Source organism: Salvelinus fontinalis, chromosome 4 (genome assembly GCF_029448725.1).
Source record: "Salvelinus fontinalis isolate EN_2023a chromosome 4, ASM2944872v1, whole genome shotgun sequence".
In the NCBI taxonomy this organism is placed as follows: domain Eukaryota; kingdom Metazoa; phylum Chordata; class Actinopteri; order Salmoniformes; family Salmonidae; genus Salvelinus; species Salvelinus fontinalis.
In genome coordinates, this window is record NC_074668.1 from 73,500,210 (window position 1) to 73,515,987 (window position 15,778).

General features: G+C 42.3%; 1 protein-coding gene across 1 annotated transcript in view; it reads right to left on the minus strand.

The window, feature by feature from the left end:
• LOC129854357 (synaptotagmin-9-like) overlaps window positions 1-12,343 on the minus strand; it is a 47,322-nt gene extending 34,979 nt beyond the window's left edge. The window contains exons 1-2 of the mRNA XM_055921306.1: window positions 11,609-12,343; window positions 818-1,322 (exon numbers count right to left, since the gene is read on the minus strand). Coding sequence (XP_055777281.1) covers window positions 818-1,322; window positions 11,609-11,756 — 653 coding nt within the window. The 5' untranslated portion in view covers window positions 11,757-12,343. The remainder of the gene's footprint in view (window positions 1-817; window positions 1,323-11,608) is intronic.
• Between the last annotated feature and the right edge of the window lie 3,435 nt (window positions 12,344-15,778).

Here is a 15,778-nt window from a genome sequence, read left to right on the forward strand (position 1 = left end):
GGGTGTATTTCACTCATGCAAAATATTGTGCAAACCAAAGTCGCAAACCAATTATGATGCCTGTACTTCAGAAGGACAGTATAAATACTTGTACAGTAGGGTTGGGGTAAATTCCAATATAATTAGAAATTCCAATTCAATTTACAAGTTCACTCATGGTGGATAATTGACATTGAATTACATTGAAATGTTAAAAATCTTTAAGTTACGGAATTGGAATTATATTTTTTGGACTTTCTTTAATTGGAATGGAATTGGAATTGTAAAAACATATAACCTCTGGAATGTAATTGGAATTCAATATTATTACAATACGCAGTTAAAGGAATGATCACAAATAAACACATTTACTGTAGGTTTTATTTGCAATAATTTCTACCTGCATTCCTATATTTCTGACATGATCAGCCTGAAAGCCCGAGAGAATGTAATTTTAATTTGTGGAATTCTTGGAATTTAAACCTAACATTGGAATTTAGAGGAATGTAATTATCTCTGAATTCAAAGACTGACATGGAATTCAAATCAAATTAAATGGAATTTAAAGGGAGAAAGAATTGAATTAGAATTACATTTGTGGAATTAACTCCAATCCTGGTGGACTGTGGTACTCATGTACTGGCAATGTACAGTACTGAAATCTTTATTCCTACTTTGATAACCATTGTGGTGAATTAATTAAATACTATGTATTATGAAAGCAAAGTAGCAGTCTTAGTAGCAGGGACCCTGGTAAAGTTGGTACTACAGTATACAAGCACAGTACATAGCACAATAGTGACTTCATCATAGTAGAGGATTGTGATATAGTACTCACCCAATCTCTGTGTGTATAGACATTGACCGGACGGAGGGTGAGGGCTCAGTGGTCTGCCTCTGCGTACGAGGGTTGGTGTGGACCCCGTTCTCGCGGCCTTTACTCTGGGACTCCAGGGGGATGTCTGGAGACGTGTGGCTAATCTTCATGGCTGCCTCTGGGATGGGGATGATTGCCGCTATGGGGGGCGGTGATACGGGGGTCACCGGCCCCGTCACGGTCCCAGATGCCACAGGGACAATGGAGCAGCGATGGGACTCACGGCGATCGAGGGCAGGGACGGGGGGGTCGACGGCCGTATAGACTGGCTCCCTGGCTGGGACGTAGGGTTGCAAAGGTGCCATGGGGGAATCGTGGTGCCCATGGGTGGGCTCCTTGATGCTGGGGGAGAGGCCACGCTCCCTCCATGGGATCCAGCAGAGCTTCCAGGAGACGAAGATTGAGACCCCGAACAGGGCCAGGCCACAGGCTGTCACCACCAGGGACAGCAGGCTCACCGACACATCTACAGAATGCAGGGAGGGGGGGAAAGAGGAAGAGAGGGAGGAAAGAAAGGGAGAGAGTTAGTAGGGTAATTTTACTTATACAAGGATCTGAGAGGTACAGTGAGACAAACAAAGATCAATGACACATGTACAAGACAGAGGCTTGGGAGAGAATTAATCATCACATCATCATTTAACAAAATGTTTAACTCGCCGCCATTGGAAAAACGTTCTCTGGAGTGATGAATCACGCTTCCCCATCTGGCAGTTCGACGGACAAATCTGGGTTTGGCAGATGCCAGGAGAACGCTACCTGCTCCAATTAATAGTTTGATGGAGGAGGAATAATGGTCTGGTTTTCTTTTTCATGGTTCGGGCTAGGTCCCATAGTTCCAATGAAGGGAAATCTTAACGCTACAGCACATAATGACATTCTAGACGATTCTGTGTTTTCGACTTTGTGACAACAGTTTGGGGAAGGCCCTTTCCTGTTTCAGCATGACAATGCCCCCGTGCACAAAGCGAGATCCATACAGAAATGTTTGTGGAGATAGGTGTGGAAGAAATTGACTGGCCTGCACAGATCCCTGACCTCAATCCCATCAAACACCTTTGGGATGAATTGGAATGCCGGCTGCGAGCCAGGCCTAATTGCCCAACATCAGTGCCTGACCTCACTCATACTCTTGTGGCAGAATGAAAGCAAGTCCCCGCAGCAATGTTCAAACATCTTCCCAGAAGAGTGGAGGCTATTATAGCAGCGAAGTGGGGACCAACTCCATATTAATGCCCATGATTTTGGAATGAGATGTTCAAACGAGCAGGTGTCTTCATACTTTTGGTCATGTAGTGTATGTCAGAGTTTGCCTTTGGGCTTCTCTAGCTGTGTGCCATTAAAGACACACCACAAGGAACGGCCTAAGACTGATTAAATCACAGTGCACAATTATTTTTTTTAAATGGCTTGGTTAATTACAAGTGTGCTTTGCGGGAACTTTTCTCATTCTCCCTTAATATTCTCTAAAAGAGAGAGCGTGACAAACTTAATTAGGAATTATCCGAAGTTGTTTAATTATCTCCTCTGGAGTCCCAGGGTCCTGATTGTAGTGCTGCTGTAATCCACTGTCCTTGACTGATAGGAAAAGAGCAAGACAATGTGTTGTGGAGAAACATTCTATGGGAATCAATTGACCCACCTTGAACAAGTTCCAAGCCACTCTTCAGGCTTAAATCTTCAATATTTACATATACCTGGGGTGCAGGTGATATTTAACAGCCATTTTGAGCGATTAAAGTATGTGATGGATCCTCTGTAAGAGTTTAAATTGATGTGATGACGTGTGATGACGCCGTTCATTTCTCCTCACAGAACTCATTGTTTGCTAAATTATTTTCCACAAACATGGAACAATGTCAATGTAATCGAGGAGAGGAAACGTGGAAACAAATGTGCTTGATGAAATGAGACTCCCCTCCACAAGCTCGTCATCAGGCAAACTGTGTATAAAGTGGCTCAAACACATTTTGCTAGTTGTACCAGACATTTTATAGACTAGAGGTGGGCGTTTTAAAACGTGTGCGTGCTTTTCTCCTCGGAGAAAAAAACTGTTGATTCAAAGGATGTGTGGCGGATTACAAAACTCTTCCTGGTAGGACTCTGGCAGGATATACGTAAGAATTCTCAGCCGGGAGAGGCTATCGAGGAGAACTGCAAACTCCTCTGTTCACCTATTAACAAAATGACATTCTCCTACATATGGTAACGATCTTCCGGGTCAGGAGGGGAGGAGGACGGAGGAGTCGAGGAGAGGATGGATTTATGCCCAATGGAGAATCTCCCTATATCTAGGCTGGTCCTCATCCTCTACACGGTTTAAACTAAGATACTACAAGTGTGAGAAGCGTTGTGAAAATGCTGCAAGTAATCCTGTAATTATATTTTCATGTGACAGCTTTTACAGCATGACTTGCAACATGTTGTGTAGTTGTATGTTGATGATGCTATTGATGAGAGCTAGAGAGACTGTTTAGGGTTTACTGTGTTCCCATGTTTCCATGCAACATCGGTTGCAGGCACTTTTTGGCCATATCAATGCAGCCTCAATTATCACAAATGAAAGATTAAGATTTCAAAGTGTTGTGATGAATAATTAAGTGTGCTCATTCTCACTGGCACAGGGTCCCCCAGTCACTGCGGAAGGGGGGGGGGGGGGGGCAGAAAGACAATCACGAAGAGCCTTCTGATTCATCTTGGCGTTTGCCTCCAAAGCAATCCCAGGAAGTGAAGTGATGATGAGATATCCCTCTCTGGGAATTCTTATGAAGAAGATGAAGTTCCGCCAAAGAGAGATCTTCAAAGAGATTAATCAGTGTCATTGAGAATTCATCATTTTGGCACAGCTGTCACCCCTTGAACTTGGAGGACTTAGCAAACTCTCAGAGATTAGGGTCACACAATGTAACACAATGCATGACACCTAACTAACGTACACCTTCCGAACTGCAGAGAAAATCAGCACTCCCCCACTCATTACTACTGCACATAATGGCAAACCTACAGAGGCCGGGCATTTTCCCTAACTATCTTTATAGGAGTTAAATGGCCAGATTGTCTGTAGGCATTTATAAAACAGACCCACTCAACTGTAAATTGTTTTGCACCATACAGTATTGTACCGTGTAGTTCATCATATTTTGCCATATGCTGTTCCATTCTCCAGCCCTGTTTGTCCGTTGTTAATGAAACCCTGTGGGTTTACATCAACTGAGGCGTAGGAAATTATGAAATTATGATTTGTGTAATTAATCCACTGAGAGAAAGCTTTTTTAGTTATTTGTTTAATTATATATGTATGCTAAATGACTAAGCACAGATAGGGCTATGCAAGAGAACACTCAGGATGTTATCTTGTCTTAAACAAGGTCTGGGTTTGTGAGATACTATGTTTCTCTGGATCTCAGTGACCACATCTTAATGAAATCTTATCGTAGACCTTATACAAACTGTACCTCCACAGGGGTGAAAGTGAAAATAGTGAAGACAGCTGTTTGGCAATCATCAGTAACAGTAAAAATGATGCACAGCCGTGGAAAGACAAAATTACAAACATGGCAAATCTCTTGACATTTAATTACCATTCAGGTCGAGAGCTGTGGCTACTGATGCTAGGTCTGTTTCATGGATTTTAGTGCTGAGCGATTAATAAAAATGTTGGTTATTTTTCATTTTTTAAACAACATCGGTTAAATTATTTTAATTCCATTTAGTTCGTTTTTTTGTCTGTGAGCTCAATGCGCAAATTGCACAATTTCTCTAAAGATATATCAGATCCAGCCTGAACTGTGCGATGTAGTATGGAGTTGTAGTTTCCAACAGGCCAATATTCTATACTGTACAACAATATAAAGACAACATCCAACAATTCCAAAGATTTTACTGAGTTACAGTTCATAGACAGACATCAGTCAATAGAAATAAATGCATTATCACCCAATCTATAGATTTCACATGACCGGGCAGGGGCGCAGCCATGGAGCTAGGCCAACCACTGGGGAGCTAGGCCCAGCTAATCAGAATAATAAAAAATAAAAAAAATGGTGAGGCCGGTTGGACGTACAGGCAAATTCTCTAAAACAATGTTGGAGGCGTCATATGGTAGAGAAATTAACATTAAATGATCTGTTCTCTGTTGGACATTCCTGCAGTCAGCATGCCAATTTCACGCTCCCTCTAAACTGAGACATCTGTGACATTGTGTTGTGTGACAAAACTGCACATTTTAGAGTGGCCTTTTATTGTCCCCAGCACAAGGTGCACCTGTGTAATGATCCTGCTGTTTAATAAGCTTCTTGAAATGCCACACCTGTCAGGTGGATGGATTATCTTGGCAAAGGAGAAATTCTCACTTACAGTGATGTAAACAAATTTGTGCACACAATTTGAAAGAAATAAGCTTTTTATGCAGCTTGTGAAAAATGAGACCAAGACTTTACATTTGCATTTATATTTTTGCTCAGTTTGAATAGTAGTAATTAACTACACTGACCATAATCCATTGTGAATCTACTTAGCCAATCTGTGTTTCTTTTACTCCTGCTACGGAAGAGAGAAGAATGTGCGATCTGAGGTGATATAAAGCGCAGCTGTTGCTTAGCCAGGTATCTCTACCTGAAAATACATGATCAAAGTGATTGATAGTTTGTATTCAGCAGTCATAAAAGTATGCCTTATTTATTTTGAAGAACGACTAAAATAGTGATTTTGTCAGACAGCATAGGCAGCAGCTCTACAGAGATGAGAGGATGACTTGGAATGAAATAATAAAGTCATCAAATAAAACAAACGTAATATACACAACTGAATTATTTTATTAAAGTAATGTGCTTAAATGATGGTTAATAAGTGACAAGCAGTAATGTGCAGTCACTACCATCATGGGACTTTTATTAATTGTTTTATTCTGTGTTGTTACAGCATTCCAACAAAATAATAGAACAGAAACCAAACCGACCTCAAAAAGCAGTAATTGCTCAGCACTAATGGATGTGGAATCTGCTGGGCGGACCAAAGGAAATCACATGCAGGGTAAAAGGCCAGGCTGACCACCTTTTATTGCAGTAAAAAGCAAAGGGGTTGTTTTTGACATGGCCCCTTCCATTACATTTTCCTTCAGAATGTTGGCGGCAAAGCAAGCTGGGAGTCTGGGGCTTCCTTAATGAGCCTAGTATTGCACACCACCTACCCCTCTTCTTGCTCCTCTTATTGCTGTCTCCTCCTCCACATGCTCCCTCCTTCACTAACTTTCTATTACCCTCCCCCTCTTCCTCCTTAACCTCACCCATGCTGCCCCCTCTGATATGTCAGGGATAGAACACCTTTAACACATCAAAGTCAATAATTATACTGTTCCGATAGCTCTCACGTCAATCTGTAATCAAACAGTTGATTAAAATAATCGATTATAGTCCACAGCAGTGAAAAACAAATGCACCCTTAATTGAGTCACTTCAAATATTGCAGTGAGTTGGCCTACGTTGTGATAGTGTGAAGAAGGTGAATGATGAAGTCTGTCCCAAAATATTATCTTCAGAGCCTTGACCGCTCTTGCATTTCTCAGAGCACATGCAAACACTTCATCAAAACGTGTGTACAGTCGACACTGTACATGGTGGTAAATGGGACAAGGCCACTCTGACTTGTTGTCTTGCTTTGATGATGTCATACCAACATACCACACACATAATATCTCAATTTGTGTTTCTAGGCTATTATGAAGTTCAAAAAACTTCAGAAACATTCGTGAATCTTCTTGGGCTGATCCCTCCTTTCAAGCTCCTCCAAGCTGTTATAAACATGATCCAGGATCGCAAAATACTGCAATATGGAGAACCAACTGTGTGAATATGTACCTCCGTGTTCATATACTGTATGTTACCTGCATTATTTTAATCAGTTGATTGAGTGCTTCATGACAGTAATGCCATTGAAATGCCACTAAGCAGGGTGAACATTGTGCTGAAGCTCCTCTTTAGCTGCAAGCTCTAAACCTAACAATGCAGTAATCAATATCAACGTAGTATTGAAAATAACATAAGGTAGAACACCCAAGACGTAAGTAAGCTACATACAGTTCCAATACAATATGTATAATGTGCAGAGATACTTGAGTGATAGAGAGCATTGTCCATATGTCCACCTGATGTCCTCTGTACACACAGCACATGTGACCGTCACAGACCTGCAGTGGACTATTGAACATGAATGAAGGAGGCTTTGAACACATAAATCGCATTCTCTGAATCACAAAGCTACTTATAGCATCAGTCACTATTCCTGATGAAATAAGTAAATCAGTGAAACCACAGGCCATGTCACAACCAGCCAAAGACATGGTACACCAAGGGTGAGCTGTGTTTAGAACACACTGTGGCATCTGATCGAACTGTGGCTATTGAGCTCAGAGATGAGGGTGATAGACTGACATGGGCAGCCCTGTAGCCTGAGAGCACATTGATCCAGAGGCCTAGTGGTGGTTTGCTTGGCACATTGCCCTGGTACTGCCTGAGGAGGTAGAGATTCATAGTATATTTGAAAAGACTCAAATAACCCCGATAGCTAACAAAAACATCCAACAGAAAGAGAGAGGGGGATATTGCCGATTTAAGCATTTCCTTGGACCTACAGTAGTATTCCCTTGTGTTGCTCTAAGGTGCCTTACAGATTGTTCGGTGTTGAATTAGTGTACCCCTATAGCAAACTGATATGTAATAATCTACATGACCTACACCTCTCCTCAATAGGTCACCAGCAGCAATAGCAGTCAATATGCACTGTTTACAAAACATTAGGAACACCTGCTCTATCCATGACATAGTTCGACTGACCGAGTGAATCCAGGTGAAAGCTATGATCCTTATTGATGTCACTTGTTAAATCCACTTCAATACGTGTAGATGAAGGGGAGGAGACCGGTTTTAAAAATATTTTAATGTTTTGAGACAATTGAGACATGGATTGTGTATGTGCGCCATGCAGAGCGTGAATGGGCAAGACAACATGTTTTTTTACTCAAAATTAGGAAGGTGTTCTTAATGTTTTGTACACTCAGTGTATATTAGCTACTGTATGTGAATATGAGTGAGCTGCTACCAACCGAAACCTCACAGGCATTATCTATCACAGGCATTATCTACAGTTGAAGTCGGAAGTTTACATACACCTTAGCCAAATACATTTAAACTCATTGTCTTTCACAATTCCTGACATTTAATCCTAGTAAAAATGCACTGTCTTATGTCAGTTAGGATCACCACTTTATTTTAAGAATGTGAAATATCAGAATAATAGTAGACAGAATTATTTATTAAAATTTTTATTTCTTTCATCACATTCCCAGTGGGTCAGAAGTTTTTATACACTCAATTAGTTCTTGGTAGAATTGCCTTTAAATTTTTTTACTTGGGTCAAACATTTCAGGTAGCCTTCCACAAGCTTCCCACAATAAGTTTAAACCCATTCCTCCTGACAGAGCTGGTGTAACTGAGTCAGGTTTGTAGGCCTCCTTGCACGCACACACTTTTTCAGTTCTGCCCACAGATTTTCTATGGGATTGAGGTCAGGGCTTTGTGATGGCCTCTCCACTACCTTGACTTTGTTGTCCTTAAGCCATTTTGCCACATCTTTGGAAGTATGCTTGGGGTCATTGTTCATTTGGAAGACCCACTTGCGACCAAGCTTTAACTTCCTGACTGATGTCTTGAGATGTTGCTTCAATATATACACATCATTTTCCCTTCCTCCTGATGCCATCTATTTTATGAAGTGCACCAGTCCCTCCTGCAGCAAAGCACCCCCACAACATGATGCTGCCACCCCTGTGCTTCATGATGCAAGCATCCCCCTTTTTCCTCCAACCATAACGACGGTCATTATGGCCAAACAGTTCTATTTCTGTTTCATCAGACCAGAGGACATTTCTCCAAAAAGTACGTTATTTGTCTCCATGTGCAGTTGCAAACCGTAGTCTGGCTTTTTTATGGCGGTTTTGGAGCAGTGGCTTCTTCCTTGCTAAGTGGCCTTTCAGGTTATGTCAATATAGGACTCGTTTTATTGTGTATATAGATACTTTTGTACCTGTTTCCTTCAGCATCTTCACAAGGTCCTTTGCTGTTGCTCTGGGATTGATTTGCACTTTTTGCACCAAAGTACGTTCATCTCTAGGAGACAGAACGCGTCTCCTTCCTTAGTGGTATGACGGCTGCGTGGTCCCATGGTGTTTATACTTGCGTACTATTGTTTGTACAGATGAACGTGGTAACTTCAGGCGGTTGGAAATTGCTCCCAAGGATGAACCAGACGTGTGGAGGTCTACAATTTTTCTTGTAGGTCTTGCCTGATTTATTTTGATTTTCCCATGATGTCAAGCAAAGAGGCACTGAGTTTGAAGGTAGGCCTTGAAAAACATCCACAGGTACAGCCCCATTTGACTCAAATGATGTAAATTAGCCTATCAGCCTTCTAAAGCCATGACATAATTTTCTGGAATTTTCCAAGCTATTTAAAGGTACAGTCAACTTAGCGTATGTAAACTTCTGACTCACTGGAATTGTGATACAGTGAATTATAAGTGAAATAATCTGTCTGTAATCAATTGTTGGAAAAATGACTTGTGTCATGCACAAAGTAGATGTCCTAACCGACTGGTCAAAACTATAGTTTGTTAACAAGAAATTTGTGGAGTGGTAGAAAAACGAGTTTTAATAACTCTAACCTAAGTGTATGTAAACTTCCGACTTCAACTGTATAAGTAGAGTTTGATAATACCGTGGCAGTGACACCTAAACAGTGTTGAGTAGCTGGGAGTCCGGCTCTCAGTCTATCAAGTCTACAAGGTGAGCACAGCAGGGGGACATGTTGCTGGAAAACTCTCTTTCCCTAGCCACTCGCTGTGTGGCCATGATCTGGCTTCAGATAGAAAAGCTTAATTTCCCCCGGGGCTGCTATTACTGAGGACTCAACGTGGCATATGTTATACATATAGCCCAGAATCACATCCATGTGCATAATGGGTCTAAGTGCTTAGCAACATGCTCAGCACTACATGCATGTATAGACAGCAGGCAGATGTCTGTGAAGTTATTTTGGTAAAGTTGAGAGATCTATTGTAATATATATGTTTCATTCAGATGATTTAAAATAGTAAGCTTCACAGTGGCATTAACATTGAGTATGGTGCAGACATTCATTCTGACCTGATCTGGTTGGAGGGAGTTGCTTGGCCTGTACAAACACTGCAAATGTGTTAGCCGTGGTTGGTTTTTAACCCACCACACAGAAACAGACACACACACACTCCTCTCCGTTTGGGACACATATTATCTTTGAATGCCAGAGACCAACGCAAAAAGACTTGTCAATCTTCCTATATCTTTTTCTCTTCTCTCTTTCATCCGTATTTCTCTCTGTTTTTTTTGAGGTGCCAGTCATCCAGGACAGGATGACATGGCTCAGCTGGATATGTTAATAAAACCAGGGACTGTGGACTCAAGGGAATCTGCCTCTGATCGCAGTTCAATAACCCCACCATACACTCCACCTGGCTGTCAATGCAGAGGGGAGAATTGAGCTAGAGGAGAATGCAGAGGGGAGAATGGAGAGAGAAGGGAGAGTGCACAGAGAATAGTGCTGAAGGGAGAAGAAATGGTGCATAGGGGAGAGGAGCAGGGACTGATAGTACGCAGAAAGTAGAAGGGAGAGGAGAAGGGGTATAGGGGGAAGGGGAGGGGAGGGGAGAGGAGAAAGAAGAAGGGAGAGGGGAGCAAGGAGATGGGAGAGTGAAGAGAGGTTTTGACTGAAAGGATGGGGGTGGGGTTACGGGCCAAATCTTGAACCATTCATCAATCAGGGGCATGTGAGAAATGCAGAAGGTTGGGTTATTAGATCAAACTCAGGCCATTGGGTTCACAATATGTAACATTTTATGCCTTCCAGAAACCTCAAGTGAACCTTCTAGTAATCACCAGGGTCTGCAACAGGCAGCCATAGATCAGTGGGTAGAGTGAAAAACACGTCCACGCACGCACGCACGAACACACACAAACAGCTCGCGTGGGTTAGTGTGATACTGTATTACTAAGAATGCACTTCTCCCTCGTTACCAGACGCAGCTTCCCCAAATTCCCGTTCCACTATAAGCACTGCCTCCCTCTCTTGCTGAGGATAGCACGTATATGCATGCACTCACCACTCACCCTTGGTAAATGGGTCAGGGATTACAAAACGAATCCGCTGAGAACTTTAGTGTGGCCGAGTGTTGCATCCCATGTGCCAATGCAAAACAATTAGATCGCATTGGGTATCACGCGAGCTCAAGCTACAATGAATGCGACCAAGGATTACGCAAACTCGCGCCACTCCCCATCCCCCACTCTCAACACCCCATCCACTTCAGGTGCACCAGAAATAAATGCACATATAACAAATCCATAGTGAGCACTGCATATCCCACACCACATGTATTGGCAAGGTTGAATATAACCTACTGACTTTTATTTTTATCAATCATTTGTTCCTGCAAAACCCTATATAAAATAATTTCCCTACTCCTAATCTCCATGCAACAAGTTCTGTGCAGAAATGGAACCCTATCTCTCCAAACCTAATGTGTGAAAACAATCTATTCAGATTAAAGTGTTTCAGAGCAAGTTACATCTGTATAATGCAAACCGAAAAGGGCACACGCATTGCATTCACATACACTGCTCTCAGGGCTGATTAATTGGATAGGATTGACTGGTGCATTAATACCTGAGTCTGTGTAGCGTGGTCTGGCGAGGTCCCGGAAATGGTAAATGAAATCCAGACAGTTCTCATTCTGTACTTCCCCTTTAGAGCACAGATCAGACAGTAGTTCTAGTGCTTTTTGACAAATCTCGTCCTCTCTGTCGCCAGGCATTTCCCACCAGCATCCTTCTGAATGGAGGGGCTCCTATGGCACCACCACACCACCCCGCCCACCAGAGAGTCGACTAGCCCCCGCAGAAAACCACTAATCCTCCCGGCAGAGAGTCAACTAAAGCCCCAGTAGCAGCGCACCACTCCACCCGAAGCGGAGTCACCAACACCCAGCAGCTCAGCACCACTCTGGCTGTCTGAAAAACCAACTAGGGTAGCGGAGGATGAACAGGTAAGTATACTAGGTCAAAAAAACATAATATTCCTTTATTTCTTTCCAAACGTCGGCATCCCTTTTCGAGTGTGTAGTATTCAATTGTGGGGTTTTACCATCAAAAGTAGCCTATCGTACAATTTAGCCACAGGTTGAATGTCCGACCACTCACAGGAGGCTATGAGGCGCCGTGCACTGTCCACACTCAATTGGTGCTGAAAAAGTGCATGCGCTCTTTCGATGCGTGAATGACCGGCGTCGCGCAGCCAGTCGCTCAATTCACCATCAACGCAATGAGCGAGCGCGATCCCGACTCTCCACGGTTCAAAGCGCTCCGCTTATTAACCGCACCGCCAACACTAAACCCCCAATGCTCTCTTTGCGCCGAGACCCCTGGGCTGGCATTAACATGCACGTCAAGAGTGACGCCCAACTGGCTTTCCATACAACTGGCCCTGAGAACGAGCTAATTAGTGGTGTTGACTGTGCACGTTGTTTAGTATGAAGTGCATGTTTTCTGCTACTGCATTAATTCGTATTGTTTTTCTCAGTTGTATTCTATACTGTTCTGTTTATCGCTTTGGCCAGGTAGGATTGTTGTTCTACCTATTTATCTTGGGATATACAGTATGTCAATACCATTAAGGGCTGCATGGTGAGGCTGGTTGATAACTAATTCTATTATAGATTTGCACAATTGATCAGTATGCACCTCTTTTATTGTGCAGTCAATTTAATAATTTCTCAATCCATTTCAGTGATTGACAGGCACGGTATTAACCATGTGGAAATGTGTGTTTGTATGAGTGTGTGTGTGTGTGCATGTGCATGTGTGTGCATGCATGTACAGTATATGTATTTGATCTATAGATCTAAAGATGGAACTATAGGGGAATTGATGTGTATGTAATACATTCCTGTCTAACCCTTGTCCAGACAGTTTTGTAAAGATGAATGAAAACAGCACCAAAGAGTTATTTAAGCAGCACAATGGAGGTAAAGCTGTCACGCCCTGGCCTTAGTATTCTTTGTTTTCTTTATGTTTTTTAGTTAGGTCAGGGTGTGACATGGGGAATGTATGTGTTTTGTAGTGTCTAGGGGTGTTGTATGGGTATGGGGCAGAGTAGAGTAATGTTGTCTAGTTATGTCTATGGCTGCCTAGATTGGTTCTCAATCAGAGACAGCTGTCATTCATTGTCTCTGATTGGGAGCCATATTTAAGGAAGCCATAGGCAGTAGGCTTTTGTGGGGTGTTGTCTATGTTGTACGTTTGTAGCTTGTGGTTGCACTTACGTATTTAGCTTCACGATCGTTTGTTGTTTTGTTTTTGTTTTTGTAATAGTGTTCGTTGCATGTTTTTTCCCTTCTCTAAAATAAAAGAGATGTATTTTGCACACGCTGCGCCTTGGTCCACTCTCTCTCACGAAGACGATCGTGACAAAAGCTACCAGTCCCATAGAGCCTTATACAGGAGTAGAATCAGACTCCATAATGAATGAGAGCAAACCCTTTCCATGCCGGAGGGCAGGGTTACCTGGACCTGCACAGCTTAGCACCATTGGATACATGTTCACATTGTTTTTCCCGCTTTGGTACTATTTTCACTTAAGAAGTTTTCACTTAACACTTAACAATCCAAAATAATGTTTAATGTGAAATATAAATAGTACATTGGTTTAATCACCAAAACACAACATAATGATATCTTCTCAATGTCGTTATTTTAAGAACCAGTTCATCCAACAGCAAAACTTTTAAGATAAATTGCCCTTTGGATGTAATATGCTACAGGAAAGTCGTACAGGTCCTGAGGCAGCAAAGCATCCCCAAACCATCACACTACCACCACCATGCTGGGCCGTTGGTATGAGGTTCTTACTGTGGAATGCAGTGTTTGGTTTTCGCCAGACATAATGGGAACCATCTAGTCCAAAATGCTGACTCAAGTTTGCCAAAAAATCACCTTGATGATCATCAAGACACTTGGAAGAATGTTCTATGGACAGATGTGTCAAACATATAACTTTTTGGACGACATGGTAATGCAATTTTAAACCAAACATTTAAGTGATCATCAATTAAGAGCAGTCGGATTAAGTATGAGTAAAATTAATTTGAACAAAATAGAATATAATCATATCAAAAGTAATGTGATCACTGCATTGTAAAAATCAATTACTTTCTATTAACATGTATTGGAACGTCAAACATGTATTTCTAGGTGAAAAAAATAACCGTATGATTTTGTGTATTGTACTTTGTCAATTGAAATTGTGCTTAGAGTTTTGAAACAACTGCCTTTTTGATGATCTGTTTTGAGTTTTGTACAAAGAGTGAAAATTGGAACCAAAGGGCAAAATAATGCATGTAATATACGGCATCCAGTGAAATCATAGAGGTCTTTGTTTCGTATGATTCATTTGAAGAGGAACCAGGGTTTGGTTATTCCCATGATCCAAGTGTATTTCAATGGAACATTGTCATATACAGTGCATTCGGAAAGTACTCAGACCCTTTGACTTCTTCTACATTTTGTTACGTTACAGCCTTATTTTTAAAATGTATTACGTTGTTTTTTCCCCTCATCAATCTACATACAATACCCCATACAATAAGTGAGGAACCAATACACACAGTCATCCTGCATCCTGCAGCACCAATTCCAAAAAGTTTTTGGACACTGTAAAGTCCATGGAGAATAAGAGTACCTCCTCCCAGCTGCCCAATACACCGAGACTAGGAAACACTGTCACCACTGATAAATCCACAACAATCGAGAATTTCAATAAGCATTTTTCTATGGCTGGCCGTGCTTTCCACCTGGCTACCACAACCCCGGCCAACAGCTCTGCACACCGCGCAGCAACTGTCCCAAGCCCCCCCCCCCACCGCTTCTCCTTTACCCAAATCCAGACAGCTGGTGTTCTGAAAGAGCGGCAAAATCTGGATCCCTACAAAACAGCTGGGCTAGACAATCTGGACCCTCTCTTCTTAAATTTATCCGCCGCCATTGTTGCAACCCCTATTACTAGTCTGTTTATCCTCTCTTTCGTATCGTATCGTATCGTCTAAGATTCCTAAAGATTGGAAAGCGGCCGCAGTCATCCCCCTCTTCAAAGGGGGAGACACTCTAGACCCAAACTGTTACAGATCTATATCCATCCTGCTCTGCCTTTCTAAAGTCTTCGAAAGCCAAGTGAACAAAGAGATCACCTACCATTTCGAATCCCATCATACCTTCTCCGGTATGCAATCTGGTTTCCGAGCTGGTCACGGGTGCACCTCAGCCACGCTCAAGGTCCTAAACGATATCATAACCGCCATCGATAAAAGACAGTACTGTGCAGCTGTCTTCATCGACCTGGCCAAGGCTTTCGACTCTGTCAATCACCGTATTTTTATCGGCAGACTGAACAGCCTTGGTTTCTCTAATGACTGCCTCGCCTGGTTCACCAACTACTTCTCAGATGGAGTTCAATGTGTCAAATCGGAGGGCCTGTTGTCCGGACCTCAGGCAGTCTCTATGGGGGTGCCACAGAGTTAAATTCTCAGGCCGACTCTTTTCTCTGTACATATCAGTGATGTCGCTCTTGCTGCGGGTGATTCTTTGATCCACCTCTACGCAAACAACACCATTCTGCATACATCTTGTCCTTCTTTGGACACTGTGTTAAAAACCTACAAACGAGCTTCAACGCCATACAACACTCCTTCCGTGGCCTCCAACTGCTCTTAAATGCTAGTTAAACAAAATGCATGCTCTTCAACCAACTAGCATCACTACTCTGGACGGTTCTGACTTAGAATAT